At 43.2% G+C, this 23,269-nt stretch overlaps 2 protein-coding genes across 3 annotated transcripts in view; both read left to right on the top strand.

Annotated features, from left to right (window-relative positions):
* The window catches only part of LOC109398214 (kelch-like ECH-associated protein 1B), a 75,741-nt gene that overhangs the window by 14,076 nt on the left and 38,396 nt on the right, over positions 1-23,269 (top strand). The gene's annotated exons all lie outside the window — the stretch shown is intronic.
* LOC134285631 (uncharacterized) lies at positions 1,049-15,043 on the top strand. Of its 2 annotated transcripts, none has more exons than XM_062846787.1 (2): positions 1,049-10,959; positions 11,263-15,043. In XM_062846787.1, exon 1 carries the CDS (start codon positions 1,105-1,107, stop codon positions 4,366-4,368), a length of 3,264 nt encoding a protein of 1,087 aa, XP_062702771.1. In that variant the 5' UTR covers positions 1,049-1,104; the 3' UTR covers positions 4,369-10,959; positions 11,263-15,043. The 2 variants fall into 2 exon arrangements, with proteins under 2 accessions (XP_062702771.1, XP_062702770.1); XM_062846786.1 differs by having other exon boundaries at positions 1,049-10,964.

The raw sequence follows: 23,269 nt of genomic DNA, 5'->3' as shown, positions 1-23,269 counted from the left end.
TTCACTCACGCTAACGAATCGTCCGATGCAGCCAGGAAGGAAAAGGACACGTCAACAGAAAGGTCTGTGTCAAAGGCCTGCTCGTATTGCGGAAAGGACAATCATCAGATCCTGAACTGTTCCAGTTTCAAGTCTTTGGATATTGGAGCGAGGTGGAAAGCAATGCGTCAGAAGAAACTGTGCCGTCTGTGTTTAGTTCCGCATCGGAAATGGCCATGCCACTCGAAAAAGGAGTGTGGCGTGGATGGCTGTCGTTTTCGTCATCACATGCTGCTGCATAGTAACCAGCTTAGCCGAGGCGAATCCGCTGAGACAACGAAGCCAACAGAAGCGGTGCAGCACAACTACCACCACACGAAGTCGTTTTCTCTCTTCCGTTATCTGCCAGTCACGATTTTCGGAGACGGGAAACAGGTAGAAATCTACGCGTTTCTGGACGACGGATCATCGTCTACGTTACTGGAAGAAGCAGTTGCAGTTCAGTTGGGGATTGACGGAGAGCCGGATAACCTTTGGTTAGGATGGACAGGGAAGATTGGCAGACAAGAGAAGAGCTCCAAAAGGGTCAACGTGGAGATTTCCGGAGCTGGGAAACAAAATACCTTCCAGTTGAGCAACGTACGGACGGTGCGTGAGCTAGGACTTCCCAGTCAAACGTTGAACTATTCCGATCTGTCAGGATCCTATCCACATCTACAAGGTCTTCCCATCAGCAGTTATGTGAATGCGAAACCCAGAATGATCATCGGCATCGAGCACGTTCATCTCCTTACCAGTCTGAAGCTTCGCGAAGGCGGGAGAAGCGATCCAGTCGCAACGAAAACTCGTCTCGGCTGGTGCGTCTACGGAAGAAATTCTGGAAGTGAAGGATCCGTGGAACAGCTGAATCTGCACGTCGGTCAGGAGATGAGTAACAGTGATCTGTACGACTCGATGAAGAAGTTTTTCGCAGTTGAAGAAGCTGTGGTCACGAAGCATCTTGAGTCCGACTAAGATCAACGAGCGCGCAGCATTTTGGAGGCAACTACAGTCCGCCGAGGATCTAGAATCGAGTCTGGTTTGCTGTGGCGAAAGGACACTATCCACTTTCCCGAGAGCTACAAGATGGCGATGAACAGACTCCTGGGGTTGGAGAAGCGTCTGTCCAGAGATTCGGAACTTCGACAGAGAGTGAACGAGCAGATCAACAGCTTCGAACAAAAGCAGTACATCAGTAAAGCATCAAAGCAAGAAGTCGACAGTCTAGATTCCCGCCGTGTCTGGTATCTACCGCTGGGAGTAGTGATCAATCCCAAGAAGCCAGGCAAGATTCGCATGGTTTGGGATGCGGCCGCAAAAGCTTATGGAGTCTGTTTCAACGATATGCTGCTGAAGGGTCCGGATCTTCTCGTACCGCTAGTAAACGTTCTATTGCGATTCAGACAGGGGAAAGTCGCCGTGTGCTCCGACATTCGGGAAATGTTCCTCCGAATCCTCATCCGTGATGAAGACAGATGGTCGCAGTGCTTTCTTTGGAGAAGTAGTCCGGAGGAAGAAGTACAAGTTTACGTAATCAACGTGGCGATGTTCGGTGCAACCAGCTCGCCATGTACAGCGCAGTTTGTGAAGAACTGGAATGCTTCTGACTACAGCGAGCAGTACCCCAGAGCAGTGGAAGCAGTTACCAAGAACCACTACGTGGATGACTTCCTCGACAGCGTCAACTCGGTGGAAGAAGCAGTACAGTTGGTACAGCAAATGCAAGATATCCATGCAGCAGCCGGTTTCCAGTTTGGGAAGATACTGTCCAACGAGCAGGAAGTGCTAGACCGACTAGGAGAGACGAGTACAGCGATCAGTAAACCACTGCCAGTAGACAAAGACCGAACATACGAACGTGTTCTGGGCGTCACATGGATTCCGTCGGAAGATGCCTTCACATTTAATAGCCAGGGATTGGAGGAAGTTCTAGGTGCCGATTGGGCGATACCAACGAAGCGCCAGGTCCTGCGTATTGTGATGAAGCTCTACGATCCCTTGGGATTCATCGCACACTTCGTCCAAGGGAAGATTCTGATGCAGGAGATTTGGCGGACAGGTACAAACTGGGACGAGCCTATTGCGGAGCAACCACGCGAACTTTGGACAAGGTGGATGGAGCAGTATCAGCAGATCAAAGAAGTAAACGTTCCGCGCTGCTTCTTCAAAGATTTCTGCCCACAGCAAGTCAGCGATATTCAGGTCCATGTGTTCACAGATGCTAGCGTGTCCGCCTGTGCGTGTGTGGCCTACCTTAGAATCACAGTAGATGGAGAAAGTCAGTGTTCGCTGATCGCAGCAAAAACTAAAGTTGCGCCTCTTCGAGCACTTTCTATTCCACGTTTGGAATTACAGGCTGCCATGATGGGTTCCCGTTTACTACAAAACATCTGTTCGGCCCTAACCATCAACATTCAGAGGCGTTTCCTGTGGTCAGATTCAGCAACAGTTCTTGCTTGGCTTCGCTCCGATAGTCGTCGGTATCATCAGTTCGTGTCTTTCCGTGTTGGTGAAATCCTGTCGCTGACTAGTGTGGATGAATGGCGCTACGTTCCTTCTCGCGAAAATGTAGCGGACGATGCCACAAAATGGAATAGGGGGCCTTCATTCGACCCGGGTTGCCGTTGGTACCAGGGTCCAGCATTTCTGCAAGATCCGGAAAGTCAGTGGCCTACGGAACGGCCAGGAGATACAGCGGAAGCATATGCGACCACCGAAGAAATTCGCCTCGTTGCAGTACACCGAACAGTAGTGGAAGTGATAGATATTGAACGATTTTCCAACTGGAACCGACTGCTACGTGCGACAGCATATGTTCACCGAGCTGTAGCAGTATGGAAGCATTCAACGAGCGGGACAAGATCGCTTAAAGTACTGAGCCAGAGTGAATTTGCGAAAGCTGAAGAAACACTTTGGCGACAGGCGCAAGCACAGGCGTATCCGGAAGAAGTTCAGCTGTTGGAAGAAGGACAAAGTGTGACAAAAGACAGTTCAATTCGTGCGCTGTTTCCATTCCTGGACGAAAAAGGAGTTCTACGGGTTGGCGGCAGAATCGAACAAGCTCCATCGATTTCATACGAAGCGAAGCACCCAGTCGTGTTGCCGAGAAGTCATCGGATCACATACCTCGTTGTGCTCAGCTTCCACCAGCAGTTCCTGCACGCGAACACCGAGACAGTGTGCAACGAATTGAGGCAACGGTTCTACATTCCGAGGATGCGAACAGTAGTGCGGAGCGTATGTCGTAGCTGTCAGTACTGCAAGATTAAGAAAGCAGCACCAGTTCCACCGATCATGGGACCGCTTCCGAAGGTTCGTTTGACTCCCTTCATTCGTCCGTTTACGTACGTCGGCGTTGACTACCTGGGTCATTTCGAAGTGAAAGTCGGTCGCAGTATTGTGAAGCAGTGGATCTGTTTGTTCACGTGCCTCACAGTTCGAGCAGTTCATCTGGAGCTAGCACACAGTCTGTCAACGAAGTCTTGCGTAATGGCGTTCAGGCGTTTCGTTAATCGGCGAGGAGCTCCGCTGCAAGTATTCTCGGACAACGGTACCAACTTTGTGGGAGCCAGTCGTCAGTTGTCAGAGGAGATCCAGAGGATTAGAACCATCAACGAGGATTGTGCGGCTACGTTTACTAACGCCCGTACGCAGTGGCACTTCAACGTTCCTGCAGCTCCGCACATGGGAGGACCGTGGGAGCGGATGGTGAAGTCTGTAAAAGTAGCAATGGCAGCAATATCCGACAGTCCGCATCATCCGAGTGACGAGGTGCTCGAAACCATAATGCTGGAAGCAGAGGGGATCGTTAACAGTCGTCCACTGACCTACGTTCCCTTAGAAGCAGCCGATCAAGAAGCGCTCACTCCGAATCACTTCTTGCTGTACGGTTCGAGCGGCATAAAGCAGCCTACAGTCGATCAGTCAGTCAGTCTTCGAGACAGCTGGTCAGTCGCTAGGAACATCGTTGACGAATTCTGGCGCAGATGGGTGTTGGAGTATTTGCCGATGTTAACAAGGAGGACGAAGTGGTTCGAGAACGTGAAACCTTTGGAGCCTGGTGATCTAGTCGTGATAGTAGATGAACAGACACGAAACAGTTGGGAAAGAGGAAGGATTCTGGAGGTCTTTCCGGACAAATCAGGCCAAGTTCGACGTGCAGTAGTACAGACAGCTCGAGGAGTCTTCGCCAGGCCGGCAGTGAAGCTGGCAGTCCTGGATGTGGCGAGCAACGATAAGAAGGCGGATGGAGTCGCACCGGAAACGGAAGTGGTTCACGGGGCGGGGAATGTTACCGGCAACACTGTTGACCGCGAAACGATGGTGAAACCACCGTCCGTTCCCTCGTAACTGAGCGGCTGTCGCCGAGTGGACTAACAGATCAGACAGCAGCTGATAGAACAAAGACAGACAGATTCGTTTAGATTTCGCTAGTACACAATTAGGCAGCGTTTTTGGCAAACAAGTGAATTCAGTGGATTATTTCGATAGTTAAAAGTGAGTTTGGTGAACTATTTGTTTCCATTGTTATAATGAATTTATTCTGTTATAGTCAGTAAAATTACAGTAGTTTCGGACAAAGTCAGCACCGCACAGTAAGGAAAAAAATCCAGTTAGTCAAGGTACGTTTGGTACAGAAGTCAGAATTATTCTCATGTCCGTAGTTCATAACCTGAAATGAAACAATAATGTAATTTCTGTAGATTGTACTGTCCACGTTATTCCCGGTTACCGACACACCAGAAAAGTGACCGAAAAATACCGAAATTGTAAGTATTTACTGTTAACTGATAACTGACAACCCACCAAACTCGACTGAATTTGATTAAATAAAATTACAGCTTTGTAGCTGCTAAGTCTGCAACTAAAAGAACGGTGTTTGTTCTGACGATCGGGAACACCATATTTTAGAAAAATAGGTAAACTGATCTTAGCGTGTACGGAGATTTTGTCTTTCGCTCCCCCCTGGCGTTAGCGGCACAATTTTGAACTAAACTGTTCGCCTTCCGGATAATACAAATGGATTTTGAATTAACTTTGCCGAAGACTCAAACTTTCTCTCTGGTCAACACCACGAGATAGAGAAAAAAACTCATTTTTTCAATACCCTTTGGCATCACCTAGCGGTAAAACTACGAACCAACTGCTTCCATTCGAGATCGCGAGATAAAACTAGTAATAAATGCTAATTTTACATGCTCACTAGTGTAACCTAGCGGCATTATCGTGAATCAAACTTCATGCACTCTGAATGCTATTGATCTTCTGAACAACTTTGCTGAAGACTGTGCCTTTACAGGTTATCAGGATTTCGAGATACATAATGTACAGCAGAATAAATTTAGCTATTTTCAAGTGATGGTAAACTTTTTAGAGGATGATGCAATATTAAACAGAGTGTTGAGATACTTCTTCAAGCGAGTCCGTACTTATGACGGACAGAGTATCTTGTCATATAATTTAACTGCAAATGAGGTCTGTGACACTATATACAAGTTACCCTGTATTTGGTACTACAGTAGACGTTCGCTCGGTACAAACGGTTTAACTGCAATGCTTTTTAACTGCAAGTTCGCTAAGTGCAACAATTTTGCAGTTATCGCACCGCTATCTGTCAAAAACAAAACGTCAACAGAGTTGCGATGTTTTTCGGATGCACTACAGCTGCGTTGCGATGTTTTTGAGTGCATTCTGGCTGCGTCCAACAGCATTTGACAACTGTTTGACGGCTGTCAGTCGTTGCAGTTAGCGAATTTCATTCGGTAACTGAAACATAAACATGTTGCATTTATCGAACGTCTACTGTATTCGCAACAGTTGTACGGTGAATGTAGACAGCAAGGCGCCTTTGTAAACTTGAAGGATCCCGCCAAAAAATATTAATTTTGATTAGTTAGGTGTTTCCTATGAATTCGGGAAAATCAATCTAGAAAATTTGCTAAACCCGCATGATTAGCGAATTTGCAAAAAGAAACTTATGGTCATTTATTAACCCAGCACCAGCAGAGTTTCGTCACGAACTATTTCAGATTAATAATTATCACTCGTCTACCACTGTTTCGATATGTACATACGTCACCGATCCGATCCGGTGCGCGCCACAGAAACCTTCGTGGGGTAGGTGTGAAAATGATTCAGAATTTGGCCTGCAGTTAAAGTTATTGCGTTTCGCATTTGGGAATGAAGTCATTCCACATGTTGAACTGTAATAATGTTGTTGTTGTTATACTCATTGTAAGAAATAAAAGCTTTAGATACCGAAATCCCTTATCAAACACTATACGACTATACTTTCCAAATGTATGTACCCACATAGTGTGAAACGTTCCACCTTTCTGGGACCTTGAGGAACGTTAAAGACCGGCCACGTTTCTTGCACTCACCATTCGAGACAGCAGCGCAGTGACCGACGTCCTCTCTGCCGAAGCAGTGTGTTAGTCTATAGTGGACCGACGCGAAGTTTCGTTGCCATTTATTGTGTCTGATGAATCAGCATGATTGATATTTTCTCGTTCCTCTTTCGCTGCTGGTGCGTTTTAGCCGGCTAACCACAGCTATGGGTTTTTCTACCACATTCACGTAGGACACTGTCAATTTCCCGAGTTGTAGTGGATGGCAAATCGAGAACAAAACTAGCATGAACTGTTATATCCGCTATACAGAGTTACGTTACGTAATCAACTAAGGTTACTGGACCTACTTGAAAACTAATAGACGATTCACATCGTCTTCAGCCAGATGCTGCACAGGCTGAACACATTACTTACACTAGACCACGGACAACACACAGAACACCCAGTGGCCCAGTGATGAGTTTTTCGTTTGACAAAAAGTTTCCACCGACTGCAGCGGGAATCGAACCCACACTCCGAGGCTTACGATACGCCTAGACGACTGCCACTGCTAATCGCACGGCCACGAAGCCCATAATAGTTATCTGTTTTTGGGATATTCAAGGTCGTCCAAACTGACATGCAGTTTAGTCCTTGTACCTAGGTTATAGGTGTTACAATAGTTACTCTCGCTATGAAGTTTTAAAACACATATCCAACTTTACTCAACGATCCCAATGGAAATGGAAAATTCATTCTGGGTATTCCATACCTGCCAAACTACTCCAAAAGGGCAGAACTTGAGATTTACACTCGTTATAGTAGTCTTATATACTGTACAGTGATCTGTTCCATTCTAATGACAAAATATTGTCTCTAGTTGTAATGTTCTATTATTCGGGTCAGGGTTCGCTATGTTCATGAATGGTTTGTTAATACCTAACACTTCCACGCACACCTTCACCGCGTGGCCGTCCAGAGTGTAATGTCTAGAAATGCAGACTGAACTCACAGCTGAGCTGCTGATGGTAGCTGATCACATGCGTTTAGGAGACATGGCGAATGACGCAGGGCAGACAGTTCATTTATTTTTCCTACTGTCTATGAACACAGACATAAACCTGCCTACAATGTTGCACTTGCACTAAGTGTTCTGTTGTATTTAGAGTAGTGCGTAGGATGAGAATTTATAGGCAAAGAGATGTAGGGTGAGAAAGTTACGTTACAAAATAAGGTTTCTCATTTGGTCACACTTTCAGTTCAGGTTCATACATTGTAAGCTCTGCCTTATTTCGATTGACGATGCACAAGATGCTCATGTTTATAAAACATGAGAGTAATTTATTTACGAATGACATTCGTGGTAGCGTATCGCTTCGCTATAGAATGTATAATGTCGCGCTGAATGACTCGCAATGATTTGGTTAGCATGTATGTAGTCCCGATGCTGATGCCAAGAAGACTAACGCGCGTGAGAATGGTATGGTGGATTTGTAGTTTATTTTCTTATTTATCGATATGTACCACCATACTTACACCGCCGTACGAATCACAAGAGTGCTGCCTCCAAAGAGTATAGTTGTCTCGGTGGGTTTGTTTTGTTCTGGAAACTGTTCGTACTAGCTGGTCGTGAGAAAGTGTTACAGTATCGAACAAAAGTTTATTACTTTTTCATATATTTTTATTTTGTTACCTACGTAAAGTGAACCTCACCCTTATAGTTTATTTTACGAAACGACAACAGTGTTGATATTGATATTAACACTCACGGGCTTGGGTGCAACCTCCTGTCAAATTTTCATTCATGAAATGAGCGATCAGCTGATCCGAAACGTCTCGTAAAATGGCTCATTAGCGAAATAAATTCGCATGAAAAAGATGCTCGATCTTTAACTGAGCTTGTGGGGTACAGTAGACGTTCGCTCGGTGCAAACGGTTTAACTGCAATGCTTTATAACTGCAAGTTCGCTAAGTGCAACAATTTTGCAGTTATCGCACCGCTATCTGTCAAAAACAAAACTTCAACAGAGTTGCGATGTTTTTCGGATGCACTACACCTGCATTGCGATGTTTTAGAGTGCATTCTGGCTGCGTCCAACAGCATTTGACAACTGTTTGACGGCTGTAAGTCGTTGCAGTTAGCGAATTTCATTCGGTAATTGAAACGTAAACATGTTGCATTTATCAAACGTCTACTTACCTGGGCACCCCCCACAGAATTTCGTCCCTTACCGCGTTAATGCTGGGCTCTGGCGTGATGGATCTCTTTTCCCGTGATACTCGTGGGATTCAAAAATGAATTCCAATCAAAATAAAAAAAATAATCAACAGGAGGTAGTGGTAGTGGCGAGGCTAACCCCTTCGCAAGATCATCGATTTTGCGTCCATGAAGTCCAACATTAGTAAGGACCGGAAAACGGCACTGTTGCGACTTCGTAAATCGATGGATGATGCCAAGCCGGATCACGTAAGACTTGGAAGACTGCAGCAACGGCGGAGCCGGTGAAAGTAAAGGTTACGAAGTCTACCCAGACGGAGGCCTTCGCTTTCGCAGGAACTTCCTGCCAGGAAGTACAAAAGGTGTGGCGGATGCGACTGCTCGTGACTCACAGACGCAGCCAGGAGGATGCTATCTGTGAAGGTCGGAAGTAATGCCGGCAAGTAGGACCTCAGCCAGGCTTCCCGGAAAGCTGGGAAGAGTGGGCCTGAAAAGGCAATTGTTCTTGGGCCCTCAACAACCACAGAGTAGGGCGTACTAAGGGGAGGACTCCCCTTGGACGAAGGTCGAACGGACAAAAAGGAGAAAAAGCCGCACATCGAGGAAGTCAGGTTTACGTCCACGGTTGACCAAAGCGTGAAAGAGCATCGTAATTCGGGGTCCAATTGATCACTTTAAAACAACTTTTGCGGATAACTTTAGTAGAAATTAGAGCATATTGCCATATGGAACTCCATGAAATTACGTGACACAATTTAGCTCGACTCAAAATATCAAAAAAATGAAAATATAATCCACGAGTGCATATTTACTAATTTTTCGACGTTTTTATTGGCCGTAGTTGAAAATACATAATTTTTAAATGTTTTGTCCTGTCCCTAGCTTATACAGTCGACTCTCCACATGTCGATAACGTACCTCATTCGCCCTCGTACGGTGTTACAACATTCTCGTCCATGCTGCATTCTTCTCATTTTTCAACTGTTCACATTCGCCGTCGTACCAGTCGTTTCTGTGATTCGGAGTTGCGTAGCCTAGTGATGCAGCCGACGTACTACCTATGGTGGATCGGACGTCCCTCCAGCCACCTTCAAGTGCATACACTTATATAGCTATATAGCTGCGCCAAGCTGCTCTTTCGTTGGTAGGACCACTGCTAACTGATGTGCGTAATCTTGAGCCACATCTACGTTACGTAGCTGCTCGATGTTGAGCCGCGTCTTTGCGTCCGTGAAGTCTAATATTAGCAAGGACCTCAAGCAGGCCCTTATTAGACTTCGTAAGTCTAAGATGGTGGCAGAAGCGGCAGAACCCGTGAACTTAAGGGTTCTGAAGTCTACCCAGACGGAGGCCTTTGCTTTCGCAGGTAATACAAGTAATCGCAGAAGCGTGTGAGATAGCCGTCAAGTAAAAAGCTACCAGGCGGCGCCCGCAAGTCACCTAGGCTGCTAACCAAAAAGGTTTTTGTTTATTCCTTGTTGGGTGTCTAAGTCACTACGACTAGTTGTTAGATCTATTATGAAGATTGGTAGTAAAGCCGGCAAGTCGAATCCCAGCCAGGCGTCCTGAAAATACCGTCCCGAATCGAAAGAAATAGGGACTTGCGACCACTGATTGGCTCTCAGAAATCACAAGCTACCACTGTTCAAGGGAGAGGACGTCCACAGGACCAAAGTATAGCGGAAGAAGACGAAACCGCAGCAGGTGTAGGACCGTTGGGACACCAGGCCTAGCAAAACTTAAAGGGGAGGTGTCAAGCGAGTGAAAGGCGACGCGCTCGTCATCAAAGCTGAACCGCTGAATCCAAATTCAACAATCGCGTAACAATATTGACAATGTCGCACCCTGCGTTTGTTGCGCTTGTCACAACTTGAACAGAATAGGATAAAGATCGTACACCACGAGTTTAGAGATTTTTAAGCCTTGCATTGGGGTCAGCACGAGTCGGTAAACACTGCCACGCTGTTGAAGATCTACCTCCAAACAGTTTCAATTTTGGGTTAGTAATAATCGATTATTCACGAGTTGAAAAATATGCACAAATTCAGCTTCCGTTTTGTCTGCAACACAAATTTTCGATATCATGACATTATCTGCTATCAGTTGCGAAAAAAAGAATCGTCACGCCTTCTTTGTTGCTTGTTTTGTGCCCAATTTGTCTAACAATTCTCTTCTCTGGACTGGACAGTCCAAGTAATCGGAAGGCTTGAAGGCGATTAGGAGCGATGCAGAACTCGTGAATCTGGGAGCCGACGTGCGCAGAATACAGCTTCCGCTCGATAACTGGACTTTGTCGACAGTCCAGTAAGCGAGCGCCGCTCGATAACTGGACTGAGCTTCCGGAGCCGGAGGCTATTGTTATATTTTGTTTTGTTTACCGATTTGTGAAATGTGAGGTTCTTCTTCTTCTTCTTCTTCTTGGCGTAACGTCCTCACTGGGACAAAGCCTGCTTCTCAGCTTAGTGTTCTATGAGCACTTCCACAGTTATTAACTGAGAGCTTCCTCTGCCAATGACCATTTTGCATGTGTATATCGTGTGGCAGGCACGAAGATACTCTATGCCCAAGGAAGTCAAGGAAATTTCCTTTACGAAAAGATCCTGGACCGACCGGGAATCGAACCCGTCACCCTCAGCATGGTCATGCTGAATATCCGTGCGTTTACCGCCTCGGCTATATGGGCCGAAATGTGAGGTTATATTTCGCTTATTTTTGACAGATAACTGCTTTTTAACTCGACTTTGCCCCAGTTATCGAGCGCCCAGTTAAAAAGCAGTCCAGTTAAAGAGCAGTCAGTTATCGAGCGGATGCTGTACGTCTATCGTACAGGTGAAATGATCCTCGAGATCAAGCGCGACAAGGAACGCAAGGGTGCCGTCTACATAAGTCTGGCGGAAGAGGTCCTTGGCGAGGGTGTTGAGGTGAAGAGTTTGTAACGCAGAAGAGCTCGTCACGGCACTGCGGCAACAGTGCGTGGTGTATGTGGCCACTACGTTACGCTACGGAAGGGCCCGGCAAGGACACATGTAGCCTTGGTACAGCTACCTGTGGCAGGCGCTAACAAGTCCGCTAAAGTAGGGAAGCTCAAGCTGGGTTGGTCAGTATAGTAACTGACCTTGCACGAGCACCGGAGGCTTGCTTCAGGTGTTCGGAACCAGAACACAATTCATTGGACTGCAAAGACCCTGAAAGAAGATGTGTCGACAATGTGGCGGTGAAGGCCACAAGGCTGCACGAGTCCTCCCATGTGTATTAGACCTGTTCACTTTTTTTTACCTACCCGTGTCACATCAAATTATCAATCCACATGCAAAAACAAGGCTTCAGTCCAAAAATGAGCCAAATTGGTAAAGGTTTAGAGGTGTATCAAATCGATTTTGTGTTTTTTCGAGCATTTTCACGAAAATGTACTCCAATATCCAGAAAATTGCTCTGGAAAGATACCGAGAATACCGTTAAAATATAGTTAGAAAAATACTCTACAACTTTGCCGAAGCCACTACGGTGTTTAAATTGCGTATTTCAAAGTTATTCAACAATTTTCGTTAAAAAATCACGAAAAAATACAATATTTTTACGATTTTTCATGTGAAAGTCATGTAATTTGGTGCAGGTGGTTGTTTCAAATTGGTGCAGGTGGTTGAGCATGAGATTGTCGATTCGAAGATTCAAGGTTCGAGTCCTGGAATAGGATTTTTTGCGTCTCGATCCAGCTATAAGTTAATGAAACTACGCACTGCATCTCATTGCAATTTGGCATCATAGCCTTGTTTCAAAACCGTATCTCGTCGCCACGATTTATTGTCAACAAGTAAACTAGGGTGCGTGTACCAATTATGGCACTACCTAAGGAAAGCTATTTATACAAAAATAACGAGAAGACCAACGAATGTCATCAATAAGTTAAAAGACAGCTTAGTTTCCATACTTTACAGGGAAAATATAGAAACGGAGCCAAAACTACTTTTAGTATTGATTACAGCGCGTGCCAATGATAGGAACCCTTTACCAGTTATGGTTACATTTTTTTAACTTCGGTTCCTTTTCGCACTATTTGCATGCATTCCTTATGGGATTAGCCATAACTGGTACACTATGGCGAAAAAGGGTGCAAGGAAGCCGAAATTTTAAGGAAAATTATTTCTATCATGATTTGAGGAAAATGTGGAGTTTAAATGAGTGCAACTATATTTTGTGAACGTGATCTGTTGTTCAAAATTTTTTCTTGTTGATTTACATCGTTAAAGGGTGAAAATTTACTGTGGCAAATAATTGGTACTATAGCCATAATTGGTACACTTACCCTATATATCTAGCTAGTCCTGGAATGGGCTTAATTGGCAGGTCCCGATCATTATTATTTGGGAGATTGCGTGTACACCGTGTCCAATAAGTTCTCATACAAAATCAAATTCAATTCATTTCACATCTGTAATTAGGATTTTCGAAGTAAATTTATTTATTGAAAGGCCAACTAACATACACCAAATACAGCATATGTTTCGGAACTATCTGTCCTTTATCCTTCACTGCTGATCGCTTATGTGTCGTAAGTCCATTTCAGCTGGCACGCACGCCATTTCATTGATATTTCGTCACATTTTAACAAGTAATGGTTTTAAGTTGAATCAAATTAGGTTTTGCATTGCTAGTAGCAACTATGACCAGAAGAGAAAAAATATGAGATGCTGTATTGGTAAAGTACGGAGCCGTTTTATTTTGTTCAAAATAAAACGTAAGTTAAACAAAAATGTGCATTTACCTGTTTCAATGAGATTTGTTGTGTTAAAGAAGCATGGGTGCATCTTATCTGGTTGATTCATACCATTCTCACTCAAAAAACATGCTTGTATTCCTATTGTGGTAAATATTGTCCAAAATTTTCGTTTTATGATGTTTATCTTTGATATAACGGTAATTTTCATGAAAATCAGCCCAAGTTGAGCTTACTTGCAAATTTCTTACCATATCATAACTAAAACTGTATTGTTTTTTTAGCCTTAGTATATCCATTTGGTACATAAGTTGGGATACAAACTCAAAATTTATCCTCGCTACTCCATTTCGCTACCGTAGAATGAAAAACTTTTCGGATATTTTTCTTGCGTGTCAGAGAAAACGGATTTCAGAAAACGAAAGTGTACCCCTAGGCTTATAAAAACAAATCTATATATATATAAATGAGTTTGAAATTCCTTTGAGGCAACAAAACTCAAGAACGGCTGAACCGATCAGGATCACTCTTGCAAGGTTAGATTCGTATTCTTGGTGGCTGTGTTTATATGCAAAAAAAAGTTACGAAAATGAACTAAAATGTAGAAAAATTGTGAAACTACCGCAATTTGCATGAACTGGGAAGAAAATAAACACGATCGCAATAAAACCGATCTAGAGTGCCGTGGTCCAATGAACCCAACAGTTGTCAAACCACCACAGCCACAAATGGCAAAACAACGTTTGCCGGGACAGCTAGTAGAAAATAAAGTTATTCTAAATCGTATGCTTTATTTGATCAGTATTATGTGGCCCTTCAATACATGTATTCATTTTGAAAATATGAATCACATATGTGAAATAAAATTATATTTTCTAAATTTGTATTTTGTATGAGAACTTATTGGACACGGTGTAAGTCATGGCAGATTCATCACCCTAACAGCTACAAAGAAAGAAAGAAAAAAGTTTATCATGTATTTGAGCTTGAACCTGGGACCTTCTGATCCGCAGGCTCGAGCCTTATCATCTGCACCATTTCTGATACATAAATCGAAAGACATTAGAATACGAAGGCATGACATCTTAATCATGGGTAACTTTGTTTTTATTCGTGCTGGTAACTCTGTACGATTTTTAGCATCAACGTGACATACAGGGGATGGCCAAAATGTTTGGGATAGGCAACTTTTTTTTCTCTCACAAAAACGTTCAACATGCTATAACTTTTCATAGAGTGCATCAAAAAATCTCAAATTTTGACTGTTTGTCTACCTATTATATGTGCATCATTGGTACAAATTTGGGCTCGATTGAATAATATTTCGCAAAGTTAGAACCGTTCGGGTAAAACACTATTTTTCAGACAACTCATTTTTGAGCTGTCATATCTCGGAAACCAGTGAACCGAATTGAATGAAATTTTGAACGTACACTAACAATATGTAAATGCTTCACAAACTATTAAAACATAGGTACTTTTTAAACGTTGAAAAAAGTTATCATGGATTGACACTTTTTGGATTTTTCTTGAAAAATGTAATTTTTTTACATCAATGTCAATAAATTTTAGTGTTGATATTTAAAGATTTTCCACTTCTGTTCTCAAATTATTACCCGTTGCAAGAAAATAGTGAGCGAAAAAGGTGCAAAATCGCTAATAGACCTCCGCTGGTATGTTTAATCGTTATGGTGTCTTCTACAATAAGTGCGCGAATTGGCCAAGGAATACTGCGCCGAAAACACCGAAATGATTTTTCTTACAGGCGGAGGTTGCGCGTACAAATTTTCGCGCAACGCATAATATCTCTAATCAGATATATTAGAGCCTATTTAGATTGAAGGAAGGACACATTTAATAATTTTTGTGTGGTATTGTAAATTTGACTTATTTTCCTCTATATGGGTAAAAATTTCAACCCGGTATAACTTAATTCGTCGTGAGAAAATATTACATTTTATAACGTCGTATTAAGTATCAATATATTGTTGATAATCGTTAAAAATTCATTCAATTCGCTTCACTGGTTTTCGAGATATGACAGTTCAAAAATTAGATGTCTAAAAAATAGTGTTTCACCCGAACGGTTCTAACTTCGCGAAAAATTAATCAATCGAGCCCAAATTTGTACCAATGATGCACATATAATAGGTTGACAAACAGTCAAAATTTGAGATTTTTTGATGCATTCTATGAAAAGTTACAGTATGTAGAATTTTTTTGTGGGAGAAAAAAAGTTGCCTATCCCAAACATTCTGGCCATCCCCTGTACTTTTGATAATTGTCAACGAAAACGAATTCCTACACAAAAACGATGTATGAACGAAATGTTCGTTACACAAAGGAGTAATAGCTAATTAAGTTAGTCACGTAAAATAATGTAAAATTACATGACTTTTATATGTAAAAACGTAAAAATATCGTTTTTTTTTCGTGATTTTTTATCTAAAATTGTTGAATAATTTCGAAATACGCAATTTAAACACCGTAGTGTCTTCGGCAAAGTTGTAGAGTATTGTTCTAACTATATCCTAACGGTATCTCCGGCGCCTTTTCGGAGCAATTTTGTGAATTTCCGAGTAAATTTCTGTGAAAACGGCTAAAAAGACACAAAATCGATTTGATACACCTTTAAATCTTTATCAATTTGGCTCAATTTTGGATTGAAGACTTGTTTTTGCATGTGGTTTGATAATTTGGTGTGTCTCGGAGATTCGGAGATAAAAAGTTTCAAAGTGAACAGGTTTAATGTGTATAATTTGTTCCGGGAAATCCGTGAACAACGGGAGGTCTTTGGTGCCCGGCCTTAGCCACAAGCTGACAGATCACAGTGCAGGTAACGCAGCGGATTCGTACCGGGTTCTCTTCATTAACGGCAATTGGGTAACGGATGGGTTTGGAAAATCGGCGGCGATATGGAGGACCGGTAAATATCCCGTTCAGGAGTTGGTGTCTACTACTTACGAGGGCTTCGTGGTCGCCAAAGTAAACGGGGTCTTCTGTAGCTATTATGTGCCTCCACGGTGGTCAAACGAGCAGTTCAAGCAAATGTTGGACTGCTTGACGACCGTGCTAACAGGGCGAAGGCTGGTGGTAATAGCGGGTGACTTCAATGCCTGGGCTGTGGAATGGGGAAGTCGTTTTACGAACCAAGTGGTGTCAGGTCCTGCTACTGGCTATGCTAGATGTAGATCTGGCTAATTTCGGAACCAGAAGTACCTTTAGTTGGAACGGAGCGGAGTCCATTACACCGTTCAACACTAAATTTTGTAATGGGATGAGAAAGAAAGAACAGGTTTGGGCCCCCAGAAGTGTCAAAGTGAAAGAATTTTTGAAAAATATTTGACCGGGCCTTCACAGTTTAAATTTAAAACCGAAGCTTGTATGGAGAACTTGGGGTGTTCAATTGATATGTGTATTAGAACGCGCTGTGCATATATTTAGGCGTTGGACAATAACGATAATAACCCAAATACCGAAAACGCTTAAAAATATGCACGGCACTTTCTAATGCGCATATCAATTGGACACCCCAAGCTCTCCATACAAACTTCGGTTTTAAACTGTGAAGACCCGGTCCAATATTTTTCAAAAATTATTTCACTAGGTATGATACTTCCAGGGTCTCAAACCCCTGTTCTTTTTTTTCTCATCCCATAGCCCCAAATTTTGTAAAATTTTGTCGAGCAGTGTATCGACGTTTCTTTTTGTAGTCCTGGCCTAACAAGTAGTTCCAACTGGAGAATAGACGAAGGCTTCACTCGTCACAGCGATCAACAACAACAACAGCAGGCAGCGGATAGATGAAGAGACGACTCTCCTAGGTGAAAGACATCATACTTCTACGACGAGGTATCTAGGAAGGCGCTCCGCCGTGAGCGAAATCTACTCCGTTTAAGCGGGGACGAGCTAGTAGCGGTGCTCTGCGTGCCAGCGATGCGACGATGCCTAGGCAAGTCCATCCTAGAAATGGAAGACCTCCGGCTTACTGGTGAACTCAAGCGGTTACGATCCTGCGCCACGCCTGCCTATGGGCTAGACAGTGGATGCAGCGTACACGAAGAACGGCGGGTGTCGTTCGCCGCTGCTTAAATCGCGCTGAAGACCGAGATAAGGGTAAGCAAAAAAGGTCTGCTTTGAGGGTCGCCTCACTGAGTGCCAATGCGAATCCGTGGGGTGATGCCTACAGGATCAAGATAGCCAAGACAAGAGGTGCAATGGCTCCTACAGAGCAGTCCCCAGAGATGTTGGAGCGGAGCATCGAGAGGGTTTTTTCGTAGTCATGATCATAGTGCTTGACCTCCTTTCGTAGGACAGCTGGGGACTTAGGCTGGCGATGAGGAGAGGCTTACCGATGAGAAACTTGAGGGGATAGCTAAGTACTAAGTACCTTAGCGTAGGTAAGGCCCGAGGTCCGGACTGAGTTCCAAACCTGGCCTTCAAAGTAGCTATTGCATAGCCTCCTGAAATGTTCAGGTCTGCTATGCAGAAATGCCTGGACGAGGGAGTTTTCCCCGAGGTTTGGAAGCGACAGAGCCTGGTTCTATTGATAAAGGCGGGAAATCACCCGGAGATCCGTCGACATATAGACCAATATGCTTGGTCGACACGGCGGGAAAGGTGCTCGAAATATCATCCTAACAGAATGTTGAGGCACTCCGAGAAAGTAAATGGTAAAAATTGTGCTAAGCTCGAATTCGAAAAATTCTTGCAACCATGAATTATAAAACCACATTTCGCCTTTTCTCTCGAACGCCACTGTTCGCATCGACTGAATGTCTCTCTCACTTTTTGTGTTATGGTGGGCGCGCTGCTGCTGGCTGGATGGAGATCCTCAACGTGTTGTAGATATGACGAAGGCGACGACGACGAGTGGCGATGGTTGATTTTGCCCCAGCAACCGCGCGTGCTTTTGCTTTTGGTCCGTTTGGGTTTGGAAATTTCGTTTTTGCAAGTCATGCTGACTCTGAATGCTGCCGCTAGCTGGCTGGTTGGCCCGGTTCAGGAGCATTGCGGCGCATATGCTGCACCGATCACACGGATCACACTACGAGGCAGTCAGTGAGCGAGCGCGTGGATGATCCGCTTCACACGCGCACGCGGTCAGGTAGGCGCATTGTTGTTCGTTACTCTCATCCTCTATGAAGCACCATTGATTGCTGATTGTTGGGTTATACGACGAAAAGTGGGGCTTCCTGCGGGGTACCTTACCTACCGCTATACGAAAGTTCAATGTATTTGCGCCGGTAAATTAAAACCATAATTGAGTGGTCACTGGAACAGTAGAGTTTACACCATTTTTCACTCGGAGTATTCTTCATTATCCCATTAATATCCTGACCTTCATCACTGTAGAAAAACACTGTATTCAGATCTTCATTTTAGTTGAGTCCTCTATTAAGAAAAAATAGAAATATTTGTGTATGAGACTTTAATGACACCTAGAACATCCTGAACAGCATGAAGTACGACATAATTGACATACCAGTTGTTATAAAAGTTGAATTTGGATATGAGTTACGTTCATATGTATCCATTTAACCTTTACCAAGAATATCAAAAGGTGTTTTGTATTCTGTGATATTCTAGGTATTCCAAACTGTCCTTTAGAAAAGGCCTTAAAATCTACCAGAATAACTTTATATGTTTTCGCCATAAATAACAGCATCGCATAATCTGGTTTACGGATTGCAACCGCTTGAAATTTCAAAAGTCATTTAGAGACACCATATGGATATTCCAGGTCAGCCAAACTACTATGGAGTTCAGAAATTCAGGTCTACACTCGTTACAGTAGCCAATCTGCTATACATGAAAGTCTCTTTAATAAAGACAAATCAATCAATCAATCTGCTATACAGAGTAACGTTGCATAATCAACCACGGTTACTGGACCAACCTGAAGTCTGCTAGAAATTATTATGAACCTTTGGGACATTCAAGGTCGTCCAAACTGTCCGATAATGAAGTCCTTCTAGCCTACAAGGATAACTTTATGTGTTTTCGCCATAAATAATAGCAATGTATAATCTGCTGGGGAACGTGAAGTTCTTGAAATCTCAAATGTCTATAAGAGACACTATAGGAATATTCCAGGTCAGCCAAACTACCTTAAAGTTCAGAACTTCAGGTCAACACTCGTAACAGTAGCCATATCTGCTATACAGAGTAACGTTGCATAATCAACCGCAATTACTGGATTAACCAGGAGTCTACTAGAGATTATTATGAACTTTTGGGACATTCCGGGTCGTCCAAACTGTCCGATAATGAAGTCGTTCAAGTCTACAAGGATAACTTTATGTGTTTTAGCCATAAATAATAGCAATGCATAATCTGCTGGGGTTCACGAAGCTCTTGAAATCTCAAATGTCATTTAGAGACACTGTAGAGATATTCCAGGTCAGCCAAACTATCTTGGAGTTCAGAACTTTAGAACAACGCTCGTAGCAGTAGTAATATCTGCTATACTTAGTAACGTTGCATAATCAACCGCGGTTACTGGACCAACCTGAAATGTATTAGAAATTATTATGAACCTTTGGGACATTCAGGGTCGTCCAAACTGTCCTGAAGTTTAACTCTGGACAGTGTCAGTAACTATTCTCACGATGAAGTGTAACATTACACATCCAGCTGTAATCTGTAATCCTCCTGTCATTTCATGAGCCGTTCCAAGATAGTTTTGAGATATTCCACATCAATCAAACTACTCCTAAGACCATAGTTTCAGATCTACACTTGTGATAGTAGCTTTTGCCATTACGTTAAGTAATGTTACATAATCCACTGTATTTACTAAAGAAGTTCGAGGAACAATAAGCGTTGTAAAATATATTTTTGGGATATTGTGGCCCATCCTTACTGTTATGGAGCTTAGTTGATGTAAACAACCACTGTAACATGAGGCGATTTCGTTTAAGATAGTAACGTTACACAATCAAACAAATTCTATGAAGCTCTTAACTCTCAAGGGTCACTTCATGATAGTTTTGCGATAGTTCTATCAGAAGCTCAACCCATCAGGCAAAGGCTTCGTGCCACGAGCCGAAATGTGCAGGGACAAGGGCGGGAGCATCTTGACGGACGGACGTGAAGTGATCAAAAGGTGGAAGCAGCACTACGACAAACACCTGAATGGTGCGGGGAGCACAGACATGGGGGACCAAGACAACGAAAACAACAGGTCAGCTGATAAGGATGTTACCGGAGCTGAACTCAGAAAGATGGGCCCGGAAAAGTTTGGCTGATAGTCTGGATCAGGTTAACCGAACAGCTACCGGAGAAGTGGAAGAAAAGGGTCATTTGTCCAATCTACAAGAAGGGTTACAAGTTGGAATGTGAGAATTTCCGAGCGATCACAATTCTGACTGCCGCCTACAAAGTGCTATCCCAGATCATCTGTTGTTGTCTGTCACCCAAAGTTTGTGTACATGAGTTTGTGGGAAGTTATAAAGCCGGCTCCGTTGACGGCCGCTGGACAGTGGACCAGAAGTTCTCGTTACGCACATAGACTTTAGGATCTAGACTCAAGAACGTTTTGGATGACCTAGGCAAGGATGGGAACACTCACTTGCAAAGAGTTACACTCACTTGCTATTTTCTCAGCTCAGAAGCGTGCAATCAAGAAACGATGTATGGACGACTTTTGCCTTGTGGTTTTGTTTAAAACTTTGCCGAATAGAGTAAAGGTCACACATGCATACCCAAGTCGTGACAGCGCCGTGATTGTAATTTACACTCACCTCGTGGAGAGTTGCCTTCGCAGCTCCCTCGCGACTTTGGTATGTGTGTGCGACCCCTACTCTATTCGGCAAAGTTTTAGACAAAACCACAAGGCAAAAGTCGTCCATACATCGTTTCTTGATTGCACGCTTCAGAGCTGAGAAAATAGCAAGTGAATGTAACTCTTTGCAAGTGAGTGTTCCCATCCCTGGACCTAGGATATCCTGACTAATCAAATGTTGTCTATTTAAGGACAAACGTCTTAAAATCCCGCTTCAACAGTGCATCAGAACTTCAAACGCACAAATCTCAAGAAACAAGCTTCACACAAAAGTGTATTTCATTATTCTGTTCTTGCTCATTCGTAATAAGCTTAAAATAAGAAGATCAGGTGCGCTGGTTTTGTTTACGAAGAGATTTGTGCCCTCGAAATCGTGAGTAGGTACCAAAGTCGGCCATTGTGGCGGCCATTTTGGGATTCTAACAAGTCTGTCCTTAACTTTCAGAAGGTTTGTTAGACATGATGGATTACAATTCGTAGCTTTGTATAGTGATCTAATAGTGTCCATTGAACTTTCAGAAGGCTAACTGGACATGATAGATTACAAGTCGTAGATTTTTACAGTAGACGTTCGATAAGTGCAACATGTTTACGTTTCAGTTACCGAATGAAATTCGCTAACTGCAACGACTGACAGCCGTCAAACAGTTGTCAAATGCTGTTGAACGTAGCCAGAATGCACTCAAAAATATCGCAATGCAGCTGTAGTGCATCCGAAAAACATCGCAACTCTGTTGACGTTTTGTTTTTGACAGATAGCGGTGCAATAACTGCAAAATTGTTGCACTTAGCGGACTTGCAGTTATAAAGTATTGCAGTTAAACCGTTTGCACCGAGCGAACGTCTTCTGTATAATGAAAGAAATTATCGTTACACCCGTTGACTTTAGGATCTAAACTCGAGAACAGTTTGTATGACCTAGGATATCCTGACTAATCTAATGTTATCTAACTTTCAGAAGGCTTGTTAGACATAATAGATTACAAGTTGTAACTTTGTATATTGAAGAAGTTATCTTGTAGACTTATCGATCTAAACTCAAGAATAGTTTTGATAACCTGGGATATCCCGACTGATCTGATACTATCCATTGAACTTTCAGAAGGCTTATCAGACATGTAAAATTACAAATCGTTGCCTTGTATAATGAAAGAAGTTATCGTTACATCCGAGGGTTTTAGGATCTAAACTCAAGAACAGTTTGGATAACCTAAGGCATCCCGACTGATCTGATACTGTCCATTGAACGTTCAGAAGGCTTTCTGGACATGATAGATTACAAGTCGTAGCTTTGTATAATGAAAGGAGTTATCGGTAGACCCTTTGACTTTAGGATCCAGACTCAAGAACAGTTTGGATGACCTAGGATATCCCTAGTGATCTGATACTGTCTATTGAACTTTCAGAAAGCTTACTGGACATGATAGATTACAAATCGTAGCTTTGTATAATGAAAGAAGTAACTGTTACCCCCCTAGACTTTAGGATCTAAACTCAACAGTTTGGATATCCTAGGATATCCTGAAAAAGTATTCTGCATCATATTCTACTCTTTCTATGATGTTGAGCACGTTTACGGCAGTTGTCCAATTAAGGATGGTTAACAGTTCCTCAACAGTCGCAAGGACGTGGCCACTGGGTCACTGAACAACCTTCTTGGGATAACAGGCCTGATGACAAGCGTCCTTTCTTGATCTTTCATCCTTGAACATTTTTATCAATTAATTCGTCTTCATACCGTGTAAACTTGTCTGTATGCACATGCGACCGTACGCACGTCGTCGCCTCAAACTGTGGATAGGGCAAATATTTATTGTCATTGTGGTGGCTCGTGGTCCTCTGTCGCCGTCGTCGTCACGATTACACAGATTCACCAGGCAGCAGCGATGATAAGTAAGTTGCAGCTCTTCTATAGAAGAGCGTTTGTTTGGGTTCCCCAGAATCCCCAGTTTTCCTCATCGTCGTCGTCGTCGTCGTCGTTGGCCGATAACAACACTTTCGTACCTATAGATATTTTGTCGACTCACGCTTATTGCGGATAATGGCGAGTGTTTGGTGTGAAAGCTCGATGCGCACCGGTAGCCTTATCCACCACGGGCATGGTCGATAAATAATTATCGTAAGAAAGTGATTGCGGCGACGATGTTGGTGGAAGATTTATGAGATGGTTCTTCTGAAGAATGCTTCGAAATGGTCTTTTA

The sequence above is a fragment of the Aedes albopictus genome, chromosome 1, assembly GCF_035046485.1.
Source record: "Aedes albopictus strain Foshan chromosome 1, AalbF5, whole genome shotgun sequence".
Taxonomy (NCBI): Eukaryota; Metazoa; Arthropoda; class Insecta; order Diptera; family Culicidae; genus Aedes; species Aedes albopictus.
This window is presented reverse-complemented; position numbering and strand designations above follow the sequence as displayed.